The sequence below is a fragment of the Hoplias malabaricus genome, chromosome 18 (assembly GCF_029633855.1).
Source record: "Hoplias malabaricus isolate fHopMal1 chromosome 18, fHopMal1.hap1, whole genome shotgun sequence".
In the NCBI taxonomy this organism is placed as follows: Eukaryota; Metazoa; Chordata; class Actinopteri; order Characiformes; family Erythrinidae; genus Hoplias; species Hoplias malabaricus.
In genome coordinates, this window is record NC_089817.1 from 24,921,525 (window position 1) to 24,944,310 (window position 22,786).

At 38.5% G+C, this 22,786-nt stretch overlaps 1 protein-coding gene across 5 annotated transcripts in view; it reads right to left on the minus strand.

Moving 5' to 3' along the window:
* Window positions 1-22,786, minus strand: part of LOC136674786 (membrane-associated phosphatidylinositol transfer protein 2) — a 71,938-nt gene extending 49,152 nt beyond the window's left edge. For 4 of the 5 annotated variants that reach the window (XM_066650995.1, XM_066650993.1, XM_066650994.1 and 1 more), the window contains exons 1-2: window positions 22,059-22,786; window positions 595-778 (exon numbers count right to left, since the gene is read on the minus strand). In XM_066650995.1, coding sequence (XP_066507092.1) covers window positions 595-672 — 78 coding nt within the window. In that variant the 5' untranslated portion in view covers window positions 673-778; window positions 22,059-22,786. The remainder of the gene's footprint in view (window positions 1-594; window positions 779-22,058) is intronic. The other variant, XM_066650992.1, reaches the window with a different exon arrangement.

Consider the following 22,786-nt stretch of genomic DNA (forward strand, 5'->3'; position numbering starts at 1 on the left):
ACCGTGTTAATAATTTTGAAACAATATGGACACAGTATAGACAGTATGGAAAAGTGGATACTGCCCCATATTAAAATGTAATTCTACAATCGTACATTAACATGACTAGCATAAGTTTGTTTTGCTACTTTAGGGGAAAAAAACAACTTTCAAATTTTTATTTGTCTCAACAGAAAATTAAGGTTTTATTTTAGCCATGCTACAATATGACTCCAACCTATGCTAGCATGGCTAATGATAAAGCCAAAGAGACATTATGCTAAAAGGAACACCATTATTCAATGTTTGCTTTGTTACTAAATATTTGGTCTCAACAAAGCATAACCTTTTTGTAAAACCTAAAAAGTCTCAGCTTGCCAAATGAACATTTTGGACACCTGGTCTCTCAGGGCTTGGAAACAGGTGGGAGTTCTGAAATTTACCAACCTATGCTAACATAATAACTTATGGAATACTAAACTATAAATTAATGCTAACATCTCTTTAAAAAATAATAATAATAATAATAAAACTTAGACATCTTCTAATTTCTTAAAAATGTTCAAAGTGGGATTTTAAGGACAAGTGGGTATATAACAGAGAAGGCGAACTAACCTGGATCATGTAGAGCTGGGCGATGCGGTACTCCTCCACGCTCATGGGCATGGGGATGCGGTATTCTTTGATCAGCATGTTGGGAGTGGAGCGAAGCGAACGTACCGCTGGGTCAGGTGGAATCCACCAGGCAGGCCCTAGCTCAGGGGCGTCAAAGAGCTGGAGCTGCGTTCATCTCTCAAACCTGAGCAGACAGAAGAGGAAGACACATGGCTATCAGCTTTTCTCATCTCCAGAAATCTACCACATGTCTGAGCTTTTGGCATCAGAAACGTGTGTTGACAAGACACAGTGGAGTCTGATGAGAGACATCACACACGAGTCCCAGACAAAGACGATAATGAATAGATGCTACAGCACCGAAAACCGAAGCATTAAATGAGCCCTCCCGCTGGGTCCTACAAGAGTCCTGTCTATTAAAAGCCTCAATCTGAATGATCAGGCTTGCTGCTTTCAAATGACTTTCCTCTGAACCAAACCACACTGAAAGCGAGTGCCACCATAGTAAGTGCAGCCTTGCTATTGCACAGCAGTAGCTATGTAATTCAGCCTTGGACTTTTCACAGTCAGTTAGCCTGGGAAGAATGGTCAAAATATAACATTAACACCTGAAGACATATTTTTCATTCACAGTTTCACAAGAACTGTGCCGTACCATATTTTGCCCAAAATTTTCTCCAGTGTATAGCAATAAGCTTTTGGCCTCTGGTCAATATGATCAATTATTGTGATCATGCAAATAAGTGCAAATATTATAATTATTGCTGTTTCATTCTCCATCATGTGCATACAGATAGAGAGCATATGTCACTGTCGACATCCAGTGGTTCTCCTGATTTACTTGGAATGCATAGAAAAAATATTGACAGTTTGGTAGACCATGAATTTTTCAGTAATATTTACCAAGCTCTGGGCTCATACTTGAAGAATCTATGTCTTCTGGTCAACAATAATATTATTTCATAAAATGGTGGGTTATACAGCTGCTCTCTACATGGTAGACAGTTTAAATTTCCATTTTGGGAAGAAACAACACCATATAGCAGTAAAAGGGCAAGATTCCTACATTGCCCTGAATCTGTAACATGATTAAAACTGTAACTTGCTCTAGGTAAGATTCTGACAAATTACACTAAAAAAATAACACGGAGCAGCTGAGAAAGGAATCAGAATCATTAAAACAGGCTTATCTTCTACTAATCTTTGTCTATGACATTTTCATGTTATGCCCAAAATAGTGGTACAATAGAACTGAAGTAAAAACTAATTATAAAATTACCATTAAGCAAAGTGCAAGCTATTGGTTAAGGCCCTTTTGCACATTCACACGTTTGGCATTTTGGTGAATATGAAAGACTCACACTTGATTATCACCCATGTTTAATGTCAGTACTCAAAAGCTTACTAAAGTAACACATAAACCTGTGTTTTAGCTCTGTGCAGGAAGATGTCCAACTGTCGATGGCACCAGAGTCCACCCAGCAGGACGACTCTTCAACAGGTCTTTAGTGCCATCACATGACACAGGGGTGCTTAGTGTAAGACGGATTATCCACAGGCATGATACACAACTCTTTTACAGGAGATGAGTGGGCGCTAGAGGCAACTTTGTGTGTGTGTAACTGGATGAACAGCTTTAAACGCAAACACTAACAAATGGTCACCGGTCACAGAGATATTCTTGTCTTCGGTGTGGTGACCATACCACACACCAAGCAGAAGGGTTATTCTAGATACCATAGGTCATATTAAAGTATATTTTCACAATGCAGGCAGAATTTGTGCCATTATAATGTAGGCACTGTGTCAATTAAACCAGCGTCACACAACCAAACTTAATTTATAAACTCATTGTTGAACAACAGCTTGAAAAATACATGGTTGCAAGCAGTTATTGGTAAACCAGTGAGAAAGCAAGGGTCAGGTAATTTAGAGTCAGTTATTATGACTCACAATCTTAAGAATAAAGCTTTCAAAAATAGTTTTTGGCATGAATGTATGGAAAAAAATCTTTATCAGATTAAGTTGGAACTGAAAGATTAATCATTCTTGCACAATCTGAATGAGTGCAATTTTCCATTTGGAAAAAAAACAGCAATTTTATATTTGCAACATTATTTATATATCTTTAAAACTGTAAATTATTAAATAATACTAACAAAGTTTACCCTGATCATGAAGAGCTCTGAAAGTCCTCTTAATCTACAAAGGTCCTGGAGATTAATTTATAAAAAGAATCACATTTCAATTTCAACTACAAACAAAATGTTCCCGAATTTTTCAGCCTCACGTTCGTTTGTAGAAAACCTTGGATTTACGAGTAGAGCACTTAAGTTTTAAAATAAGGTTTGTGTATATTATTTACAGACATGAAAACATGTATAAAACACAAATCATCCATCGAAGTGGCTCTTCTATGGAACAGATCTTTAAATCTGGACCTCCAGGTTTCAGTTCGGGACTATTAGTATTATGTTTGTGTAAATTATTAAATTAATAACAAATTCATACCATCATATTGTTATATATATACACATATATACATACATATATATATATATATATATATACACACACAGAGACCATTAAGAACTAATCATTCATAGGGAGACTAGGCATGTGTCTCATTTGCTAAGCAAATCTGAACTCACTTGTACGTGGTACGTGATTTTTTTGTGATCCCTACTAACACACTCAAATAGATATTTGGGATTATGATTCTTTTCCCCATTCTGATTTTTACCCCATTTATCTATGACAATGATTAGTGCCCCATGTCTGTTTTTATCCACACTCAAATATACATTAGTATAAGGCCAGGCACAGGAGACATAATGTGAAACAAACAAACAAACAAAAAACAACCCTGCCCTAATGGTCAGTATGGGTGAGTCACCCCTGCCAACGCTGGTTCAGCCCTTTAACTAGGTCACTGAACTGGTGGAAAGAATGGCAATAGACCTTTCAGTTCCTCTGTTAGCTTGGCTTGATTGATTTAAAAAACCATCACCTAAATGTGTCTGAGCACACTGCCAGTTGCAAAGTCTTTCGACCTACATGCTAAACCTTTCCATGACTGTTGCCAGATCTTGTGACAAAGCCATGTCACTCAGAAATTGTTTACTGCACCACATGGAAAAGTGTCTATTCATAAGAAAGGACTGGGGATGGGATCCTGCATTCAGCACCATCTTTTGATCCACTAAACCCTGTAAATCTGTGTACTAGGGTACAGCTGCCATGTAGAATCTGCCGGCTCGGACGAGAGAATCCTCACCAAAACATGCGACAGGAGTTCGGTGGTGTGTACGTCACAGCATTTTGTAGGATGCATCGTTTAGTTAAGTCATTTCAAAGGGACTTGCTCTTTGCAATCTGTAAGGCTTATGGTGCCCTATCAAAAATAACAAGATGCAAAGGGATAAAAGGGTACCCATGATTGTTATATAATAGTTTGTCCCTAAAAACACAAAAAGCACTTAAAGGTTATGTTAAAAATATAATAAGTAAGCAACATTGCTGAATTTAAAAAATGCTCATTTATTTTTCATTCAAATTATTGTGAGAGTTCTGAATGTGTGCTACATTTCAATCTGCTATGAGAGGAGCTCCTGTAGTTGCATGCTCAGGCTTCTGTGTGCTATTATGTTTTCTATCACTGTCTCAGAGTGTACCAATATATCTTTCCATTCTGGAAGTGCTAATTAAACTTTCGTTTAAAGCAACACTAGTTAATATTTAAACCTTACAATTATAGCTTCAAAATCATTATGATGCTTCCCTGACCTGTAATAGGGAGACCAGAGACTCTGTTGTTGCTACTCTGGACTCTGCACTGCAGAAACGGTACTATGTAACATTTGGTGGAGGGTAGGAAACCGACCCTTGTGCTTCACCACTCCCAACTGAATTCAGGACAGTGCTATAAAAGTGAATCACACTCTGCAACTGTAGCGGGAGCCCAGAAGCAAAACAGACCATATCTTACCTAGTGTTCCTTTAAAAAAAGTGAGTGATTAGCAGAGTATAAAGGCAGTTTACAAATGGTACTTCATAAGAGCCCGCCTTAAGGACTTACACAAGCCAGAACTGACCAAAGAACTGGCATTTGAATTTGAGTCTGAAATGGATGCTGACAAAATAAGTCGCATACACTAATGCTATATTTGCTGGTTAGAGTATTTAGCATTCGGATTACATCAGAACATTCATCTGCTATTCATACTGCACTGCATGTGCACTTGTTTATGCACATGTAAAAGTATATGAGGCTTCTTTTTATGATATGCCACTTTAAAACATCACACTATGGATCACACTATGTATCAATTAGGTCTGTTTCCTCAGTCACATTTGATAAAACTTGATCTTGATCCACATTCTAATGGGAGCTGAACGATGAGGCACTGCAGTCTTTGAATTAAAGATACTGAGATCAAATAAATCCTTGGAGAAAAAATACATTACAGTAACATCCAGCAATGTTCTGCAACCACTGTACGTGAGCGAATAAAACCTCTGCAAGTAAAAGGGTGAGATTATTTTACTGCCTCTATAATAATCTCCATAACTGTATTTTATCAACTTGGGTTTCAAAAGGTGCAAAGACATCCTGATGAGCTAACACAGCTCTTCAGGAATTCCACTCCTCTGCTTCAGGACCCCGTACACCATGGCACAAACATGGGAGAATATCACAACAGGTGTCTAAAGCAAAGAGGGGCCAATAACTGTAAACAGCTTATTTATTAGCCTGGAGCATCAGTTGATAAATGGAACTGATAATTGCCTGTTTGTGTCAAGTGCAAGGGCGGCACCGTGGCACAAAATAATGCAAACTAGGCTAGAGCAATTCCTGGCAAATAGCTCCATCATAAACGTCAAAAGGTACACCATGTAACAGGGTTTCTGGAGAGATCCTAAAGGCTCAGATGTGCAAAAATGCAGTCTTAAAATTACCTACAGCCTACAGTAGCATGCACTATCCTATACTGTTAATTCATGACGTGTTAAAATATAAGCATGTCAATGATCCAGGGTCTGTCTTAATGTGCTGTTGAATTCACAGAAAAGGGGGAAGTGTTAAGGCATTAAAATGAAGTAATAAATGCTTTTTGGTATGAATGTAGTTTGTTCTGTAGCAGTTACCAAGAGAGAGGAATTCAGAGTATGAAATACCATGATTAACCCAGCATCAGTGAGTGAAAAATATATGAAAAATAGGGAAGCGTATGAGCGATGAAATGTAAATCATTCTCTGCCTAGCTACGCCTGGTTCTCAACAGCTGGAAGAACTTGAGCTGTTGCATGAATGCGCTCCAGAAAAAAAATAGATGATTTACCTGTCTGATGGAGCATGCTACCCAATCAATTCAGTCAGTCAGTTGACAGCAAACAGCCACACCACCTCTCATTTCCAAACAAGAACATGCTAGCACCACGGTGTCATGCCTCTGGACCTCTGTTGTGGTCCGTTGTTGCGAATGGCACCCAAACAGATGTCATCCAACTCGGCCAGTTAATTCATCCAGTGGAGGGAAGAAGAGAAGGGAGGAGGGGTGGAAAAAAATCCCATCTCTTTTCTGCAACCTTTTTTCCCTTTCCCTGTCGTTTCTTCTGTATCCACCTCTTGTGGGGGCTATAAAGCACTGTTACCATGGAAATGCAAGAGGCTGTGTCGGCATTGGCTGCCTCGGACGTGATGAAGGCAGCTCAAGGACGGCCCATTAGCTAATCCTGCGCTCACACTCTCCCCACCCTCTGTTTGCATTTCCTCCCTCACTCAATCTGACAGCTGAGTAGGAATCGAGTAGTAAGAGTAACGCCTACAGACCGTTCCAAAACAAGGTGTTATGTGGGTATGAGCAGACTGTGTTGCAGATATCATGAGGGGAACATGGGTAGGAGAGAGAAGGAGAATAATCTAAGAAAATGACATGAAGGAAAGATAGCAATGGTGCCCAAAGGACAGGATACTTTCAGACACAAGTTACTGCTCTGCTACAAGGCGTTATATAATCATATAATACCTAATATTAGTCGCAATTAATCAATATTACATTATGTTATACTATCTATAATATAAATATATATTTTGCAGTATATTTCGAATACATTGTAGTTTGGATAATAATTATGCCAGAGCTTGACAAAATTTATTGTGATCATTTACAGCACAATGTTTTTCTGAGCCTCTTGTAGGAAACATCAACACTTTAAGAACATTGAATATCTGCATGTTTCATTATAAAGTGAACAACAGTCCTGATTATTTTGCTTCTGTGCAGCCCAGAATATGAATAGGCCTCTTCTGGTCAAACAAACTCCTAAAAACTCATCTGTTAATTAAAATGACATATTTGTTAAAATTATTTCTAAAAGAAAAATATATTCTAAAGAAACACTAGGTCAAATTGTTACGTTAAACCTACAGCATTGAAATTAACTGATCTGTAATATGAAGAATAGAGCTTCTGTCATTGCTTCTCCAGTCTCAGAACTACAAAAACAGCACTATGTCATTTTTGAAGGATGAAACCCATCTTACACTCTGCAGCTGTAGGAGGAGAACAGGAGCAAGTCCTACCTAATGTTTCTATAAATGTCTTAAGTGTACCTTCAGTGTAACTGTACACATTCGCTTTCATTAAGTACACACGAGTCTATGAGTATGCAAATTAATAACTTATGCCTTCACTGATCACCTGCAGCTTAAAGCCCCACCCACATTCAAGGGATTGGTTACAAAAATTTACGATGTAAGAAAACCTGGCTGTCTCAATATACCCTTTTAAAACAGCTCTTGAAACACTGCAATTTCAAAGCAGTAGTGCTTCCTTCCTTCATGATGCATCTTCTAGTTTATAAACAACACCACACAGACAATTTACCAAGGTAAACAAGTTGATCTTTTATTAAATCTATTATATTAGTAATATGTGCAATTTTAATATGCCTATTGTTGTTCTTTTTAGCCAATTGGATCTTTTCAAACCTTTGAAAATAATAGTTTTATTTATTTTATTCAAACTTTTCCCTCCTTTTTTAACTGTCAAGTTTTATTATGTTAGCTGACAGATGCCTGCACTAGCTAGCATTATGCTCAGTAATGGGTGAGAAGGCGGGCCATCCTACCTATTTAGAGAGTTCAGTTGTGCCCTCACATGGCTAAGGTATCACGGGTGACTGAACTTGTAATCTCTCAATGATAGGTTCTGTGCTTAGACAATGCTGGACCCCCCTTTCAGTTTTATTTTTTATCTATCAAAAGATTTTATTCAAAGATTAACTTGCAAATATATTTGTTTCTAATATAATCATAAAGTGTGAAGCCATACAGATATCTAAATTACTTAACATAAGCCTGTATTACTTCCTTCAATGTCAGAATTGGAATATGTCAGAGAGAAATTCAGCAGAAGTAAAAAAGACATGGCCGCTCGTTCAAGTAAATATATAGATTGCCACCAACCAGGATAATACACTCTGTCACATCTCTTTTATTACCGGCTAAAAAAGCCTGAAAGCTGTTTTGCATTGTATTATTCCAAAATTTGCCTCACACTTCCTCAACTGCAAGTAACAACAATAGCTCAAAAGCATCTGCTCTATATTTACTTCACTGTTCATTTCTGTGTCTATGGCTGGGAACAGGACGAGAAAATTCTGTGAAGATCAATTCACTTAAACAATAGTGAAGTCAATTTATGGATTAGATCTGCAAATCTGTGATACTGCTCACTTGGAAGGGACAGAGCAAGAGCCCTGTATTGATTCTGAGGATTAGAAGATAACACCACAGGACGTCTTTTTCTTACAATCAGTAGTAACGGTGTAATTCCATGGAGAAGCTCTCCACAGAAGCATTCATTTCTAAACCGATGTAAATTTGGTCTTACAAAAGATGCAGAAGAATGTGGAGAAGCTGAAATACGCTTCACGTTGCAGGAAATCAGTAAAATACCAGATAACTAAAAGAGGAGGCTGTGCTCTGTAAATTTGTTACGGCTCTTTGAAAAACAGGAAACAGGTTGAGAACACAGTTAATCTACACACTGTCAAAAACTACCAGATATTCACACCCTCAAGCCCAGGCATATGGAAGGGCCTTGTGGTGAAAAGGTTGCTCACGTAAGCCATGCACCTCTATCAGGTGCTATGATCTCCAGGTTTCAGATCAAACACAATTTAACCTGACTGTGGAAATCACTTCAAATAAAAACATAAACTTAATAAAGCATTTCACTAAATCTAGCCTTGAGTTTCACAACTCTCAATCGCAGGCATCTTTCCATCTCTTTTACGTTAACAATTATATGTAAAAACATCATCTACTGTATAGTTTATCTTTTTAAATGGGTTTATGATATTTTACATGTATTTTACAAGAATGTTTTATAACAGTTATTTGTAGGTCATTCCTATACAGTGTAACTACCATTGTTCAGCCTATGTATGGATGTTTATGTAGGTTTATGTCATTTTCAATAAAAAGCTTTAGCCAGTTTCATTTAACCTGATGAACCATGAAATACCCAAATGTCTGACAAGTCATTGATTAGCAATGACGGAGGTAATGCTGAGGACAGGCTAACTACATAGCAAAAAGTAGCTAGACAAGAAAAGTACCCACTTATATTATTAATCAATTTTTTATGAACAGTCCACTTTAGTTTGTTTTACTACATCTTAAATTGATTATTTATTTAAAGAAGTTCATGATTATCAATTAATCTAGGACATGTCTAAAAAATTCTGAGAATTTTTCCTCACAATTTACTAGCTCTTCACTCTGTTTGCCTGCTGGAAAAAGGTCAGCTGTTTGTACGCAGCCCTGGCTGAGTAAATTGGACACAAATTAAGTGTCTCATCCAAACTGGCTCAGGAGCTCTTGGCTGGCTTCTGTCGCCCACTCAGGCACTGCAAATAAAGGCATTTGGATGGTGGAGAGACTTCTGAATGTTGAAAACCATTATAGTTACATTTCTTAGGGGGGAACTGACTCCAAATTTGGCAGACCCCAACTGCACGAAAGTAAACACAGACTGAATGTGCTACAGCTCAAGTTACACTTCAACCACAAAGAAAACCAGAAATAAACCTCAACTATTATTTCTCAAACATATTATTCCAACTTAAAAGTTGCACCAAGTTACATTACTTAAGGTTGAAAAGGCTACATATGTGGGGGACTGCCAACTGCATGAAAGTAAATATATAATAAAAGTGCAACAAAGCTAAACAGCTCAAGTTACAAATGAGTTTCTGTGGTGATTCAAACAGTGAATAAGATCTTACAGATCTACAAGCTACACTTGGCCTCTAATTCAAACATACTGTTCCATCTTAAAAAATGGGAGCTTCTGAACGAACACAAAAGGTCAGGGGAGTTTGTTTTGCTGTGAGAACTGGCTCCAAATTTGGCAGACCGCAACTGTTCTCCAGTATCATCTACATTGGCATTAATCAAACGTGGCCTTACTACTTTGCTGATCTATTTTCTCTGTTCACGAAATGCAAGTAAGACATTAAATATCATGCACATATGCTGAAAACGTCCTGCAATGTCACATTTGTTGCTATATTGCTCCCTCTTGACTACAGCTTTGGGGCCTGTTTTTAATCATTGATGGATGCTGATATTATAAAGCAACGTGGGGAAAAAAATATTAAGTATGAACATCATAATCAGTCACTGACTTTGCCCTGGAAACCAACAGTAAACTGGAATGTTGCAATGCAATTTTCTTGAAGGGAAGCGTAGGCTAGCAAAGGTTCCGTGCAAAAGACAACAGTCCTTCTGTATCTCACCTATTATGGGAGAACTTTTCTCCACTGCACCAAAGCTGTTTTAAACCTGAGTGAAATTCGTATCACAGCAGCTGTGGTCTCCTCGCTCTGTCAGTGCCGTGGCCAAATTGGAAGCAAATAAGTCTGGAAAATCGCAAGCATGAATAAACCGGCGGAAAGAGGAGCACAAACAAACGATTGATGGCGAGGGGTGGATGATGAGCAAAGGCAGTTTATTTATAGAGTGAGCCCAGCTGATAGTGGCGCGCCTCTGTACTCGTTGGATTCTTTAAATTACTGTAATAAATCACTCACCTCGAGGGCATTCTGAGCTCTGATAATCGTCAGCCACTCACCTTGCTGGGAGTCACCACTCAGAGCTATTAAAAAGCCTCTTTTTGAGGCAGCTGACATACAAGATCCTACTGAGGCTCCAGCCTGATTTTATCCATCATGTCATTCGAGATACGAGCATGTATTGGCAGACTTGGTGGCTCAAAATCAAATGTACAAGAGATATAACACCTCAGCCTTTGGCCAAAGCAAAGCCAGAGCCAGCATCAGCAAAATTTTTGTCCTCCTCTGCTGCTGTACTTGTACAAACTTCACAATGTAAGCATTCACAGTACTGATTTCCTGATTGATGACTCACAGGGCTCAGTCTGAATCAGACCCAAGCCTGTTACCTACCTCAGCTATTAAAAAACTCTTAACCTCAGGCTGAAACACTTGGGCAATAGAGGGGAAAAAACAAAACAAGATTGTTTCTCTCTGAAAGAAAGAATCAATTTTAATTAATACTGCAACCAGTAGCAAGAACACAAAAATAGCCATAATATATTCTTCATTACACTTTCTGTACATTAATGTAACCCTTATGTGTTTGAAAACAACGACCACTTTTCCACTGCAGGGCCAAACAGTTCTGAGCACAGAGGGTAACCATTCCAGTGGCTTTTCCACATGGACATAGCTTGACATGAAAGCCTTACCAAATGGGCTGAGTTTTTGAGCACTGTTAGGGCACTTTTCCACTGCATGGAACCTACATGACTCTACTCGACTTGGCACGGCTCTTTTGATTTTCCACTGGCCTAATCTGGTACCTGGTCCCTGGAACTGAGTAAGTTTTCAGTCCCAGCTCACTCAGGGTTCCAACCGTGCAGAGCAGGTACTAAATGGTGATGTGTAAATCCTGCAAAGCCCTGATTGGCCAGCACTAACCGCCCTTCAAGCAGCAGACTGGGACTGCAGTTGGAGAGGCATTTGTGATCCAGAACTAATCCCCCAGTATTGTGAAGAAAAGCCATCGAATTCTCAAAAAGATTCACAAATTCTCACAAAGATGCCACCACCTTACATCATTTTTTTCCCTTATTTTTTTTAGAAGAAATGCTAAATAAGCAGGTGTCCACTAAGCATGTTACATATGGTAAATGATGATACCGATTTAAAAAAAACTATCATATTACAACAGTGTTGGTAAATGGCTCCTTAAAACTTCAAATTGGAAATTCAAAGTCAAATGAATTAGCATTTCCTCTGCAGCTTGAGATAAGCCTGAAGCAAGTTTAAGGCTTGCAGTAAATGATGAGAAGAAGCTAAATTAACAAACAGGAGCTTTATTTGTGTGAGTAAAAGAATAGTATTCCAACCAATTTGATTTTTAGCTTCTGTGCCTATATAAAGCTTGTTCAATATTATTGAATATTGTCAAAGGGCTAGTGTCTACCAGCCTTTGGCAAGTGTATGTTCTATACGGTGTTAAGACAAATTACATAAAACCCTTAATATCTTCAGAGACAATTTTCGTTTCACTAGATCTCTAAACTTCTATGTTTTCTGTGTTTTATCTGAAATCTATTTTTGTCTCAGTACCACAATTTTAACAGCTTCTGCCACACAGAGGAAATCATAGTACTCCACAAACAGGATATAGACAGTGTCACTTGATGCTATATTTCTGCCATATTGCCCTCACTTAGAATGGTTCTGAATATTTTTTATGATAAAAAGTGTCCCATAGCCACATAATCCCAACTAAAAGGTCCAAAGTGTACAAGCTGATATAGAACTGGGACTTGTAATTTCAAAGCAGATGCCTGTCGTTTCTTTTCTGATTGGTCTAACTCATCCACATACAGTTCATGAGCTGTTCTTAGGTTGGCAGATTTCCTTAGAACTCGTTAAGGCAACTCTACTGATGATGTAGGCCACAATATTGCAGTTCCTATGATCTGAAAGTTGCACCCTTGCAAATTGCAACAATAAAAACATTAATCTTCTAGACCTACACAGACACCTGAATTATTACACAACACACTTGTTGAAGAAACCAGGTGCATTTCGACCACTTTAGCTAGATTCAGCTCAGTGAATGTTCAGCAAAACATTGTCTCTATCAGTACATGAGGCTGGATTGTAGGATTTTCAGATGTTCCTGACCTGCGTGGGAACGTGAATGCTTTCAAATCTTATCTTCTGATCTAATAAAGATGTGATCTTCCTCTTTATGGTACACATTCTAAAATGCACCCCCTCGTACATACCCTGCTTTGCTTATGCAAATGGAGACCAAAAAGCTAAATGCAAATACAAACAGTGAATGTTAAAAAAGACAAACCGATAAAAAGCAGATAAGCTGACAGTGGTTTTGTGTTGTGTGTAAGACTAGGGTTAAATTCCTTGATTAATGTTCCTTGATATATGTTACACCAATAAGAGTCCTTGGACAAGTCTCTTAATGCTACATTCGCCAAGGTCTGTAACTTGGTTATAGCTGTAAGATGCTCTAGATAAGCGTGGGCCAAACACTGTAAATGTAAGCATAAATGCAGAACATTCTACATGCGGTGAGAGGAAGCTCAATTAACCATGGTTCTTCAGAAAAGAACACATTCGCAGAGGAAGCTCGAGTCAGCAGGCCACAATACCATCACAGCTGGGAAGTGAGTTCCTCACAGCGAGACTGAGCAGCTAAGCGGGTGGCGTAGTGTAAATAGTTTTGAGCTGCTGCCACTGTGTGCTGCATAATAATACAGTAGCTTCTGTGATCTTATGATTTGGTGGTGTGGCTTCTGGTAGTGTGATCTTTCCCCAACAAATACAAAGTGGCAACCACAATGATCAGTAGGAGGACAGCAGTGTTTCAGGTTTTCTGATTCAATAGTACATTTTGCATAAAGGATTAAAACTTTTCCGGACTGGGTAAAACCAGGACAGCAACACAAATTAGAGAAGAGAAGATTCAGGGAAGCCACCACTACAGACAGGCAGTCAAAAAAGGACATTGATTGTGATCACAATGCTACAGACAGGCTCCAAATAAGCAGAAATTGTGGGTTTGGGTTGAGTGCTCCACAGACAATGTCAAATTGCCAGGAAATAAAAGAAATGGAGGATATAAAAATAACCCTTATTAAAGTATTAGGGATGAATGATTTGGGGAAAACTTCTAAGTGTGACTTTTCTGATCTAAATTGTAATTGCAAATTAAATTACAATTATTTTAGACAAATTAAACATCAGGCCAGTTTTAAAAACCAAGAGGAACAAGAAGATTGAACACTAAATCTAGAGTGCCAGACTGTCAATCAATTGTGGTTTTTGTCATGTACACAGCAGAATTGTCTAACCTTTTACAGAAGTAAAATGCCCCACTGAAAACCAGTCATTAAGAGCTGGTAAAGTAGGCTGTGAATACATTTGCAGCATGTGAAATTTCTCATTGCAGTTTTGATATATAAACATGAATCCTTTAGCTCTACTAGCAATAGATCTCTGTTCAGTATTTACTTTATACCAACCTTGCCTTAATTACAGTTTTCAGTTCAGTCTTAGAAGTTGGTTGCATTTTCTGCTCTTCATAAGGCAAGTAATCCCAAAATAATTCAATGATTATGCAGTCTGGGCTGTGGATGACCAATCCACTCTTATGAGAACACCATATGTTTGGTTTCTGTTAATGATTTAAAGCATATTTGTTTTCTTACCACTTTCAGATTTGCTGCATTTTGAAATGATGTGATATTTCTATGGAAGTAATGAGATTCCCTAACCAGCTAGTCAGAATTCAAACATTTATCAAAAGTGACATGGGGAATTGCCCTTTGTTTTTTTTTTGTTTGGTGTTTCTTATCAGATTCTTGACTACAACATCCTTTCAGACCCAATGTGTTGAATTGTGTCCCGAGTACATTGTGTCAACATTTCATCATGAATGGACCAATTGAAATGCTCCAAAATTACTTGAAATAACATCTATTTACACTGATCTCGACTGAAAGTTAACAAGATTATTCCTTTTTTACTGTTACTACAAAGTTCTATAAAGTTAGGACGTGCTTTTCTTTGAACAGTGACAAACTGAAGGGCAATCTCTGACTTTTACGTACATTACATGAGCAACATGAAAACCTGTTAATTTTTACTTAATGAATTAACCTGCTTTTACAATGCAGTGTGAAAGACTCTGATAGGCAATGCATCTTGAAAGAGTTCCATATTCTCATAGAAAGGCTCTCAAAACACCCATATTGTGTAATGAGGTACAGAAATTTCAACAGTTTCTGACCAAACTATATATCCAAAATATATATCATAATATAAATTTGACTAAAATGTATTACGACTATAATTTATATATGATATAAACAAAACTGCTCAGAACAAACAAGAAACATGACATCACCATCAAACATAAACCTCTTGGCTTTGTCAATATTAATTTATAAATGTATAATAAACTAACTTTAAAATTGAGGTCAGTGAGCAGACGACAGCACCCTGTAATGACTGTCAGTCAGTGACAGAAGCTGTAAATACTGTATATTGAAATACTGAAATTATGTTTAAAAATCACATCATTGTTATTGATGTATATTGTGATATATATCGATATTGAATTATTGTCGAGCCCTAATGCATGGTGCTTTATTTTTCCACAAACATACATGTGAAATGCAGTTAGAGTTGTGGTGGGAAACTGAGGTGATGTCATGGAGTTGGTCTCCAATCATTTTAGAAATGAAATTGTGTCACCAGATTCTGGGCTGAGATAATAAAGCATTTATCAACGGTAAGACCTTTCAAGATGAGAATATTTTGCCAACTTTACCAGAGACACTTAAAACCCTCACCTTGCCATTGCACTGCAATACAGCCAGTTCTCTGGAAACGGTGAGGTGCCCCCATTAATCAATGGCATGGTGGGGTTGGCTTCAGTGTGCCACACACAGCCCAATACCATTAGTGTCTGGACAGGCTCCAAAGTGCAAAGGCTGGAAAATATACAGTTGCTTCTCGCAGCATTAATGACACAGTGCCTGGAACCTGCTATGACATAGGCCTCTCTCCCCACCAGCCCTGAAGCCATTTGTTACCAAGATTAAGCATCTATTAAGACCAACTGCCCATTTCCTGATTGCTTTCATTAATAATGGCTCTTTGCTTTGTAGACAATGACTTCAACCCACGCGCAGCTGCAAACACAAACCAAAAAAAAAAAAAAAAAAAAAAAAAGAAAGTGTTGGGTTTTCCAAAGGAGGTTTTAAAGGCTAACACAGAAGTAGGAGAACTTTGAACTAGATGGTTCTCAATAGAAGTGGGGTTGAAAAAGTGTTAAAGTCTGAAGAGCTGCTTGAACCTTGGTGTTCTGTCACAACGACTCTCAGTGATTGCACTGCATTGCACTTTCATGATTGCACAGTGGGGGTTCTAGGGTCAGAGTACCAGACCTAACCTCTAATAAGTGTGTGCATGAATAAGAGTTAAAGTTATCTTGCACAGTTAAGCAGATAGGCATTGTAACTGAGTTCACAGTTGGGACAGCAGTGGTCCTAAGGGTGCAGAAGCAAGGTTCAGATCAGAACCTGGGATAGATTTCTATCCCAAGGACTGAACAGAAATAGAGAATAATTTCTGAGGTTCTTTCTACCTTAAACAGTGCCTCATAATCTTCTGCCACCACCATTAATATTAAATTCTACCTGTCACATAGATCCAGGGACCTGGAGGTCGTGGGTTCAAGTCCCGTTCCAGGTGACTGTCTGTGAGGAGTTGTGTCTGAGGTGTGTCCGCATGGGTTTCCTCCGGGTGCTCCGGTTTCCTCCCACGGTCCATAGTTGTGAGTGAATGTGTGAGTGTGTGTCGCCCTGCGAAGGACTGGCGCGCTGTCCAAAACATATTTTTTTCCCCCCAAAATTCCCCACATGCCTCACTTTTACAAATGTGGGTCAGAAAGCAACAACAAGCAGTGCCAACTACTGGGGGCCTTAGAATTCAACCTGAATTCATTTTTTTCCAAATGTATCCTCTAAAAATTTACTAAACAGGCCGGTATCAATTTCTCTTTACAGACATCAGAAAGACAGATGGAGATCTGCTCTTCATTCCACTTCTCTTGGGAAAGAAAGAAATCAGCTGTCCTCAATCTAACCAAATGTCAATCTTAGGAGCTCTTCTGAGAAATCCCATGGAGACTAATGAACTGAATGGACCACCAGGAGACTGACAGACTGCTGAGAGCGCTGTAGGCTGAAAGATGAGATATGTGCCTTTCTGCAAGCGTCACTACTTTCAGAAAGACTTGAGTGGGTGCCCCCCTTATTGTCTGGTGTCTCTGTTTTCAATAGCGCACTCTCTGCAATACTCTTGCACTCTTGAACCTTGGAAATCATGATGTAAAAATAGTCCATGCTAAAAAACAAAAGGCACTCTGATGCAGTTCCTTATGTGGAGGCCAAGGGTAAAAAGGTGCTCTGTGGAAAGAATGATGTTCTCCAAAAATAGCCACAGGAAGCAGAGCAGAAACATCAAGAGACTCTGAGTGATTGGTCACCAACCTAAACTGTCATCAACCACTGTCCCAGACGTAATTCCACCCCCTCAGCCATCACTGAGGTCAGCCTTACTCCAGGAAGTCATGAAGTCCTTTAGAGCTAAGGAGTTCAGGGGTAAACAAATTTGATATATACCACCCTGAAATAAACTCACTTGATTTATTTATGGTCTCACCTGATGGAGATAGTGTGTCTAGAGGCTGGATTACACCATTCACTCACCAAAAGTATTTGACTGTTACTGTACTCCAGTCAAGTGACGCAACAATGCAGCAAGACCTCTGGTCCAGTTTCAGAAATGGGTTTCAGGGTTGCACAGATATAGAACGGGCAAGAAATTTCCTTCCTAGAAATGTTGGTTGCTACAAACATCACTGGGACTTCCAGAGGTCTTGATTTAAACACATCAAATCCACCAAGACCCACCTACCTCAAACGTCGTCAGTTATAGGAAATCCTTGAAAAATGGCCTGTTTGCTAAATGCTCATGACAGTGAACACAAACTCTAAAAGAAATGCATGGGAAATATTACTCAATACTTATTCATGTACAATTTGTCAACATTAACATTTGCATTGTTTTCACTCGTGTATAAAAAAATCCCATTATTGAAATAACAAACCTTCAAATCTGTTCTTCTTATATCATCGCTGTCCAAAGAAAAACATGCATTTTGATCTAATTTTGTTCACAACATCATTTTTTAAATATTCATGATGAATGAAGCAATAGAAATGCCCCCAAAATTCCTTGAAATAAAATCATTTTATGCTGACTTCCATTGACTTAAGAAGGTTGATTCCTTCTCCTGTTTTTCTTTGGACAGCAACAGTACCATGGTTTTCTTGTCCCTTGTAAGATACCATTTGGTTCCAGCATTGCGAATATGTCAAGGATAGGAGGCCTTTATATATACTCAGTGTAGGGAAACACAATGCCATGTTCCTATTATATGTTTCACACTAACTTCCACTTCCTAATGTGCACATGTTGGGGGAAGGTAGCACTGACCTCTTGCCATGTTTAGAAAGCACAGACTTGACTGTTTACTATGCGGCTATAAATAATGCAGCGGAATGGTGAAGTCTCCTCTTGGCATGCTGGGTTCCCCGCCAATGCAGCACGACTCAGGGTCACATCGGTATGCTTGTCCACCTCTGACAGAGGCCTTCCTCCATGTGCCTGCCGGCTATTAGCAAGGCTTCCTCAGGCTTGGGGTGAGAGAGTGGAAGGCGATCAATACTGTGACTCATTCTTGCTAGGACGGCTGCTTCATAAAAGGATTCATTAAGGACAAACCTAATCATTTCAGCATTATAACTGGATACTGGGAGGTTTTTCTTTTTGCATTCTGCTCGAAAAAGATCACCACAGACCATAAAGCCACAGTTTGAATATTGCAGGGTGTGGTCTGAGTAAAGGGGAAAAAAAAGGAAAGGGAAGAAAAACACACCCAGGGATTTGAGGACATTAGATAACGGCCTCGTAAAACTGAAGGGAAGAATGTCCTTATCCCACGCCAAGGGGATGTAAAGACACTCAAGCTGGAGACACATTATATGGCTGAAAACCTTTACGTCAGGAAACTGCTCACTTTACAAGATATCACCACACACTGAGTCAGCTTAGGTGCAGCAGTGTGATAGCCAACAATCAATACCAAACTTTGTTTCATGTTGCTGGACTTAAAAACCTAAGACAGCCACCAAATGTTATTTTAAAGGCAACATTGCCATATTTCATTTTAAACCATGTCCCACAAGACAATGGCCCTTATTCAGCACAGTTGAGTATGGTACAATCTGCTCACAAAATGACAGCACGCATGTGTCGCTGACCATTTTGATACTCATCAGTTTCTTCTCTGGCATATCTCTAAGATCCAACTTACATCTGGTACAAGTGGGTGCAAATTTAATTATACTAGTTGAATAATTTGAGCAGAAATGCTTTCTTTGCATTTAAAAATGTTCAAATATATCAATATAATCTTCACTTGCAATTTGATATGTGGTAAAACCTGTGCTCGTATTTATGCTACACTGAGGCATATGGGCCATTATCAGGATATGAGAATTTGACACCACCAACCCTGCAGTGTTTATTGTTACAACCAAGAACCATTAGGCAATAATAAAATGATACACAACTTCAAGCATTGGTGATTGGCCTCAAGAACTAATAAAATCCCCTCAAAAAACATAAAGCCAATGATAACTGCAATGGTGGTTTATTTTAAAAATATATATAAAGACAATTGTTTATAAATTAACATTTATTGGATCATTTCAATTTTATGCCATCAACAATGATTTAAAACCTACACTCACCCTTCCTTACAGAGGAAAATGTTTATTGTACAAGGAAAAAAAAATACTTTTTTTAAGCTATATTGCCTGCTGTACAGAAGAGGTACATAACAGGGACATGGCTAGACACATCCTGAGTCAAAGAATCTGCTCTTTTAGAGTTGACTCCCCATAGTGTTCATCTGGGTGAGAAGCAAAACCAGACTTCAGTGCATTTATTTTTTTAAATAAATAATAATAATTATTTTTTAAAATATGATTTGGTCTTTTGGGTTTAAAACAGGCACAGAATCTCACAGACTTTATCTGTTCTGTAGACATTAGTGCCTAACGTTAGTCCTCAGATTTTAAATTAGCAGCCCATTCATGGCATGGTGAACAGTCAGTGAAAAAATATACACAGTCCATATTTCATATTAGTGGGCATTACTACTGCTGTATGTTTATAGCAGTTTATAATGTTATCCAATCTACAAACCTCATTTCCATTTTAGTTGGGACATTTTGTAAAATGCAATAAAACAAAATCTGTGATTTGTACATTCGCTTGAACCTTAATTCACTCGTACAGCACAAAAAAATAAACATACCCAATAAAGAACAGACGCCTGTTTACCACTCTGTTACATTACCTTCCCTTTCAATTACACGTTTTAATCATTTGGGAACTGAAGATACAAACTGTTGTAGTTTTACAAAATTTTCCCATTCTTGCTTGAAACAAGCTTTTTGCTATTCAAAAGAGCCATAGTCGCTAGTCTTGGGAATTTACATGGCACCTTGATTTCTCTATTCCATTGCATTAATTTAACAATTCCCTTTTGTAAAATCACTTTAATCTATGGATGGTTTAAAAATGATGTGCTAGCACTCTTGGATATGTGGACAAATCCCCTCCTGGACTTATTCAATGGAGGGGGTCCATGCATCAAATATGTGTTACCTTCCCTATAGAGAAAGGCTACAAAAATGAATGCAACAGCATAACCACATATGCAAAAGCTAAAACATTCACCTTACTTAGCATCATACGCTCATTTTTTTTAAAATTACTATTGCTCATGTCATCGTGAGACACCATGAAAATAGGATACCTTTTTTTGCGCACACAGGCCAGCTTGGCTCTAGGGCGAGTTTAATTTAGAGAAGTGAGAGCAAGCGTTCAGTTTCTGTTCTTTTCTGTTAAACAAACACCTAAATAGAAACCCTACACTTAAATTACTTTCCCTGACTCACCTTCAACACCAAAATCGACAGAATTCAACAACAACAACAAAAAAAAGACTGCACTGGTTTATAGACTGTACAAACAGAAGATTAGTAACTACTTCGCTACACACAAATCATGTAAAGCAACATTTTGAAAGATTATCAAATGCAAATAAATACACTCAGGTAGAATGTACTGTTGGAATGTAGCTATAGGTTTTGCTATTAATCCAATTTATGTTCCTTTTGGTTTATTTTAGCTTCTTCTACTAGTCAACTACTGCAAATTAAACATTTTCAATTTGTCATTTGTAAAGAATGTAGAAATATATTTAAATGTGCTGATGTATTTGCTAAAATATATATTTAATAAATAATGATGGTCTTTTTATTCAAGAGCCTATTTAAACTAAATAGTAAGTAAAATAAAATAGCCAAGTCCTCCTTTAAGCAACACCATATAGACTTGCTGATATAAACAAGCACACAAACTAGATGAGCAAGGCTGCAAGTAGGACAGGGAGATAAAAACTGGGTTTGCATCAGGAATCCTGTTTTCCTTTGTTAAACTCGAGTAGAATATGATGCAAGGGGTACTGTTTTGAAAATGGAGAACTTCGCATTTCGGCATCGACTTAAAGTGTATACTATAAGACCTTAGGACAAGAATTGGAACAGAGCCCATTAGTAAATTACATTCATTTTGCTGTTAGTCAGTCTTAGCTCCTCAGCTGAGTAGCTACCAAAGACCTACTCCAGAAAACACGTCCTGGTTTTCTGGCTATTAAACTCATTAAAGGAAGCATATTAACGTTATTTACTATCGCTCATTTTAATGTTACAGATAGTGTGACAGTGCCTCCGCCCCCTGCTATAAGTAGGAGTTACTAAAAATGAAGTTGGAACATTTCCCAGTAATTTTGCAGAAGCTGTCAACTTGAATAAATGACCACTAAATTTAAGAACGAAAAGGACAGTCGAGGACGTTGCTGTGTTTTTTTTTAAACGCCCCAATTTGTATCTATATTTTTAGTAAACAGACAAGTGTGTGTGTAATTGAACCCAAACCAAGCAAGCAGGTGACCGTTAGTGTTTGAATGTCAACGAAGCTGTAGTCGGTTCCTCGAATTCGAATTCTCCGGTCCACCTTAAACGGCGCAGCCGTGACTTTCGACCACTCTGCATTTAAGGTGGACTGGAAAATTGGAAATAAGGCGGCGAAATGAGCATTAAGAGAAGTTAGCAGTCTTAAAACGTTATTGACCGCTAAACGGCTAAAGCTAGTTTTCTTACCTTTCCACAAGTCTAGACACTTACCTGAGCTGTGAAGAAGGACTTCTCTATATGGCTATTTCTGAAGGAACTCCATTTGTTTGGCACATCTCCAGCTCGTTAGCTCTTGCACATCCTTAAGGGGGTCCAGTCAAAGCAATGCAACGAATTGCAATGCACTACAATGTAATGTTCCCACAGTTAGCCGCGTACGTTACGTTTTAGAGACTAAAAAAGGTTCAGCGACAAACCAACAGCGAGGCAGCTTAACCCCCTCCATTTGGGAGGGCACGGTGTATTTTTTTCCGTGTGGTTTTATTTAGCCAGCCGTAAGCAACGAGGTTCAACGTTAACAGTGAACTACTGATGTTATGTCGTGTTTGCCCAGGTTTCTCCGTCTATTCCCGGCTCCAGATGTGTATTTCCTGTAATGTTTGTTGCAGTGGATGCCTCTCTGACATCACCCCGAACTTAAAAACTTAAATAAGCAAGAGTACCCAACGCCTAAACTCCGCGGTTACGTTTGCTGCAGATAACGGACATCCATTCCGCGTCACTGGAGAGGGAAAAAAAGCAAGTTTCACCGCTCCGTGCCCAACGTTTCATCCTCCTACTCAGACAGAGTGAGAGCATCACCTCTTGTCTTCTCTAGTGGTGATGAAGTTCTTCTGTCAACCCTCTGCCCGCTCCTCCTCGACCTAGCTCCATATTATCTACATTAAGCTCTTGGTGCTCCCTAGTGGCTGTCAACCTATATTTCATAAAGGAAAACT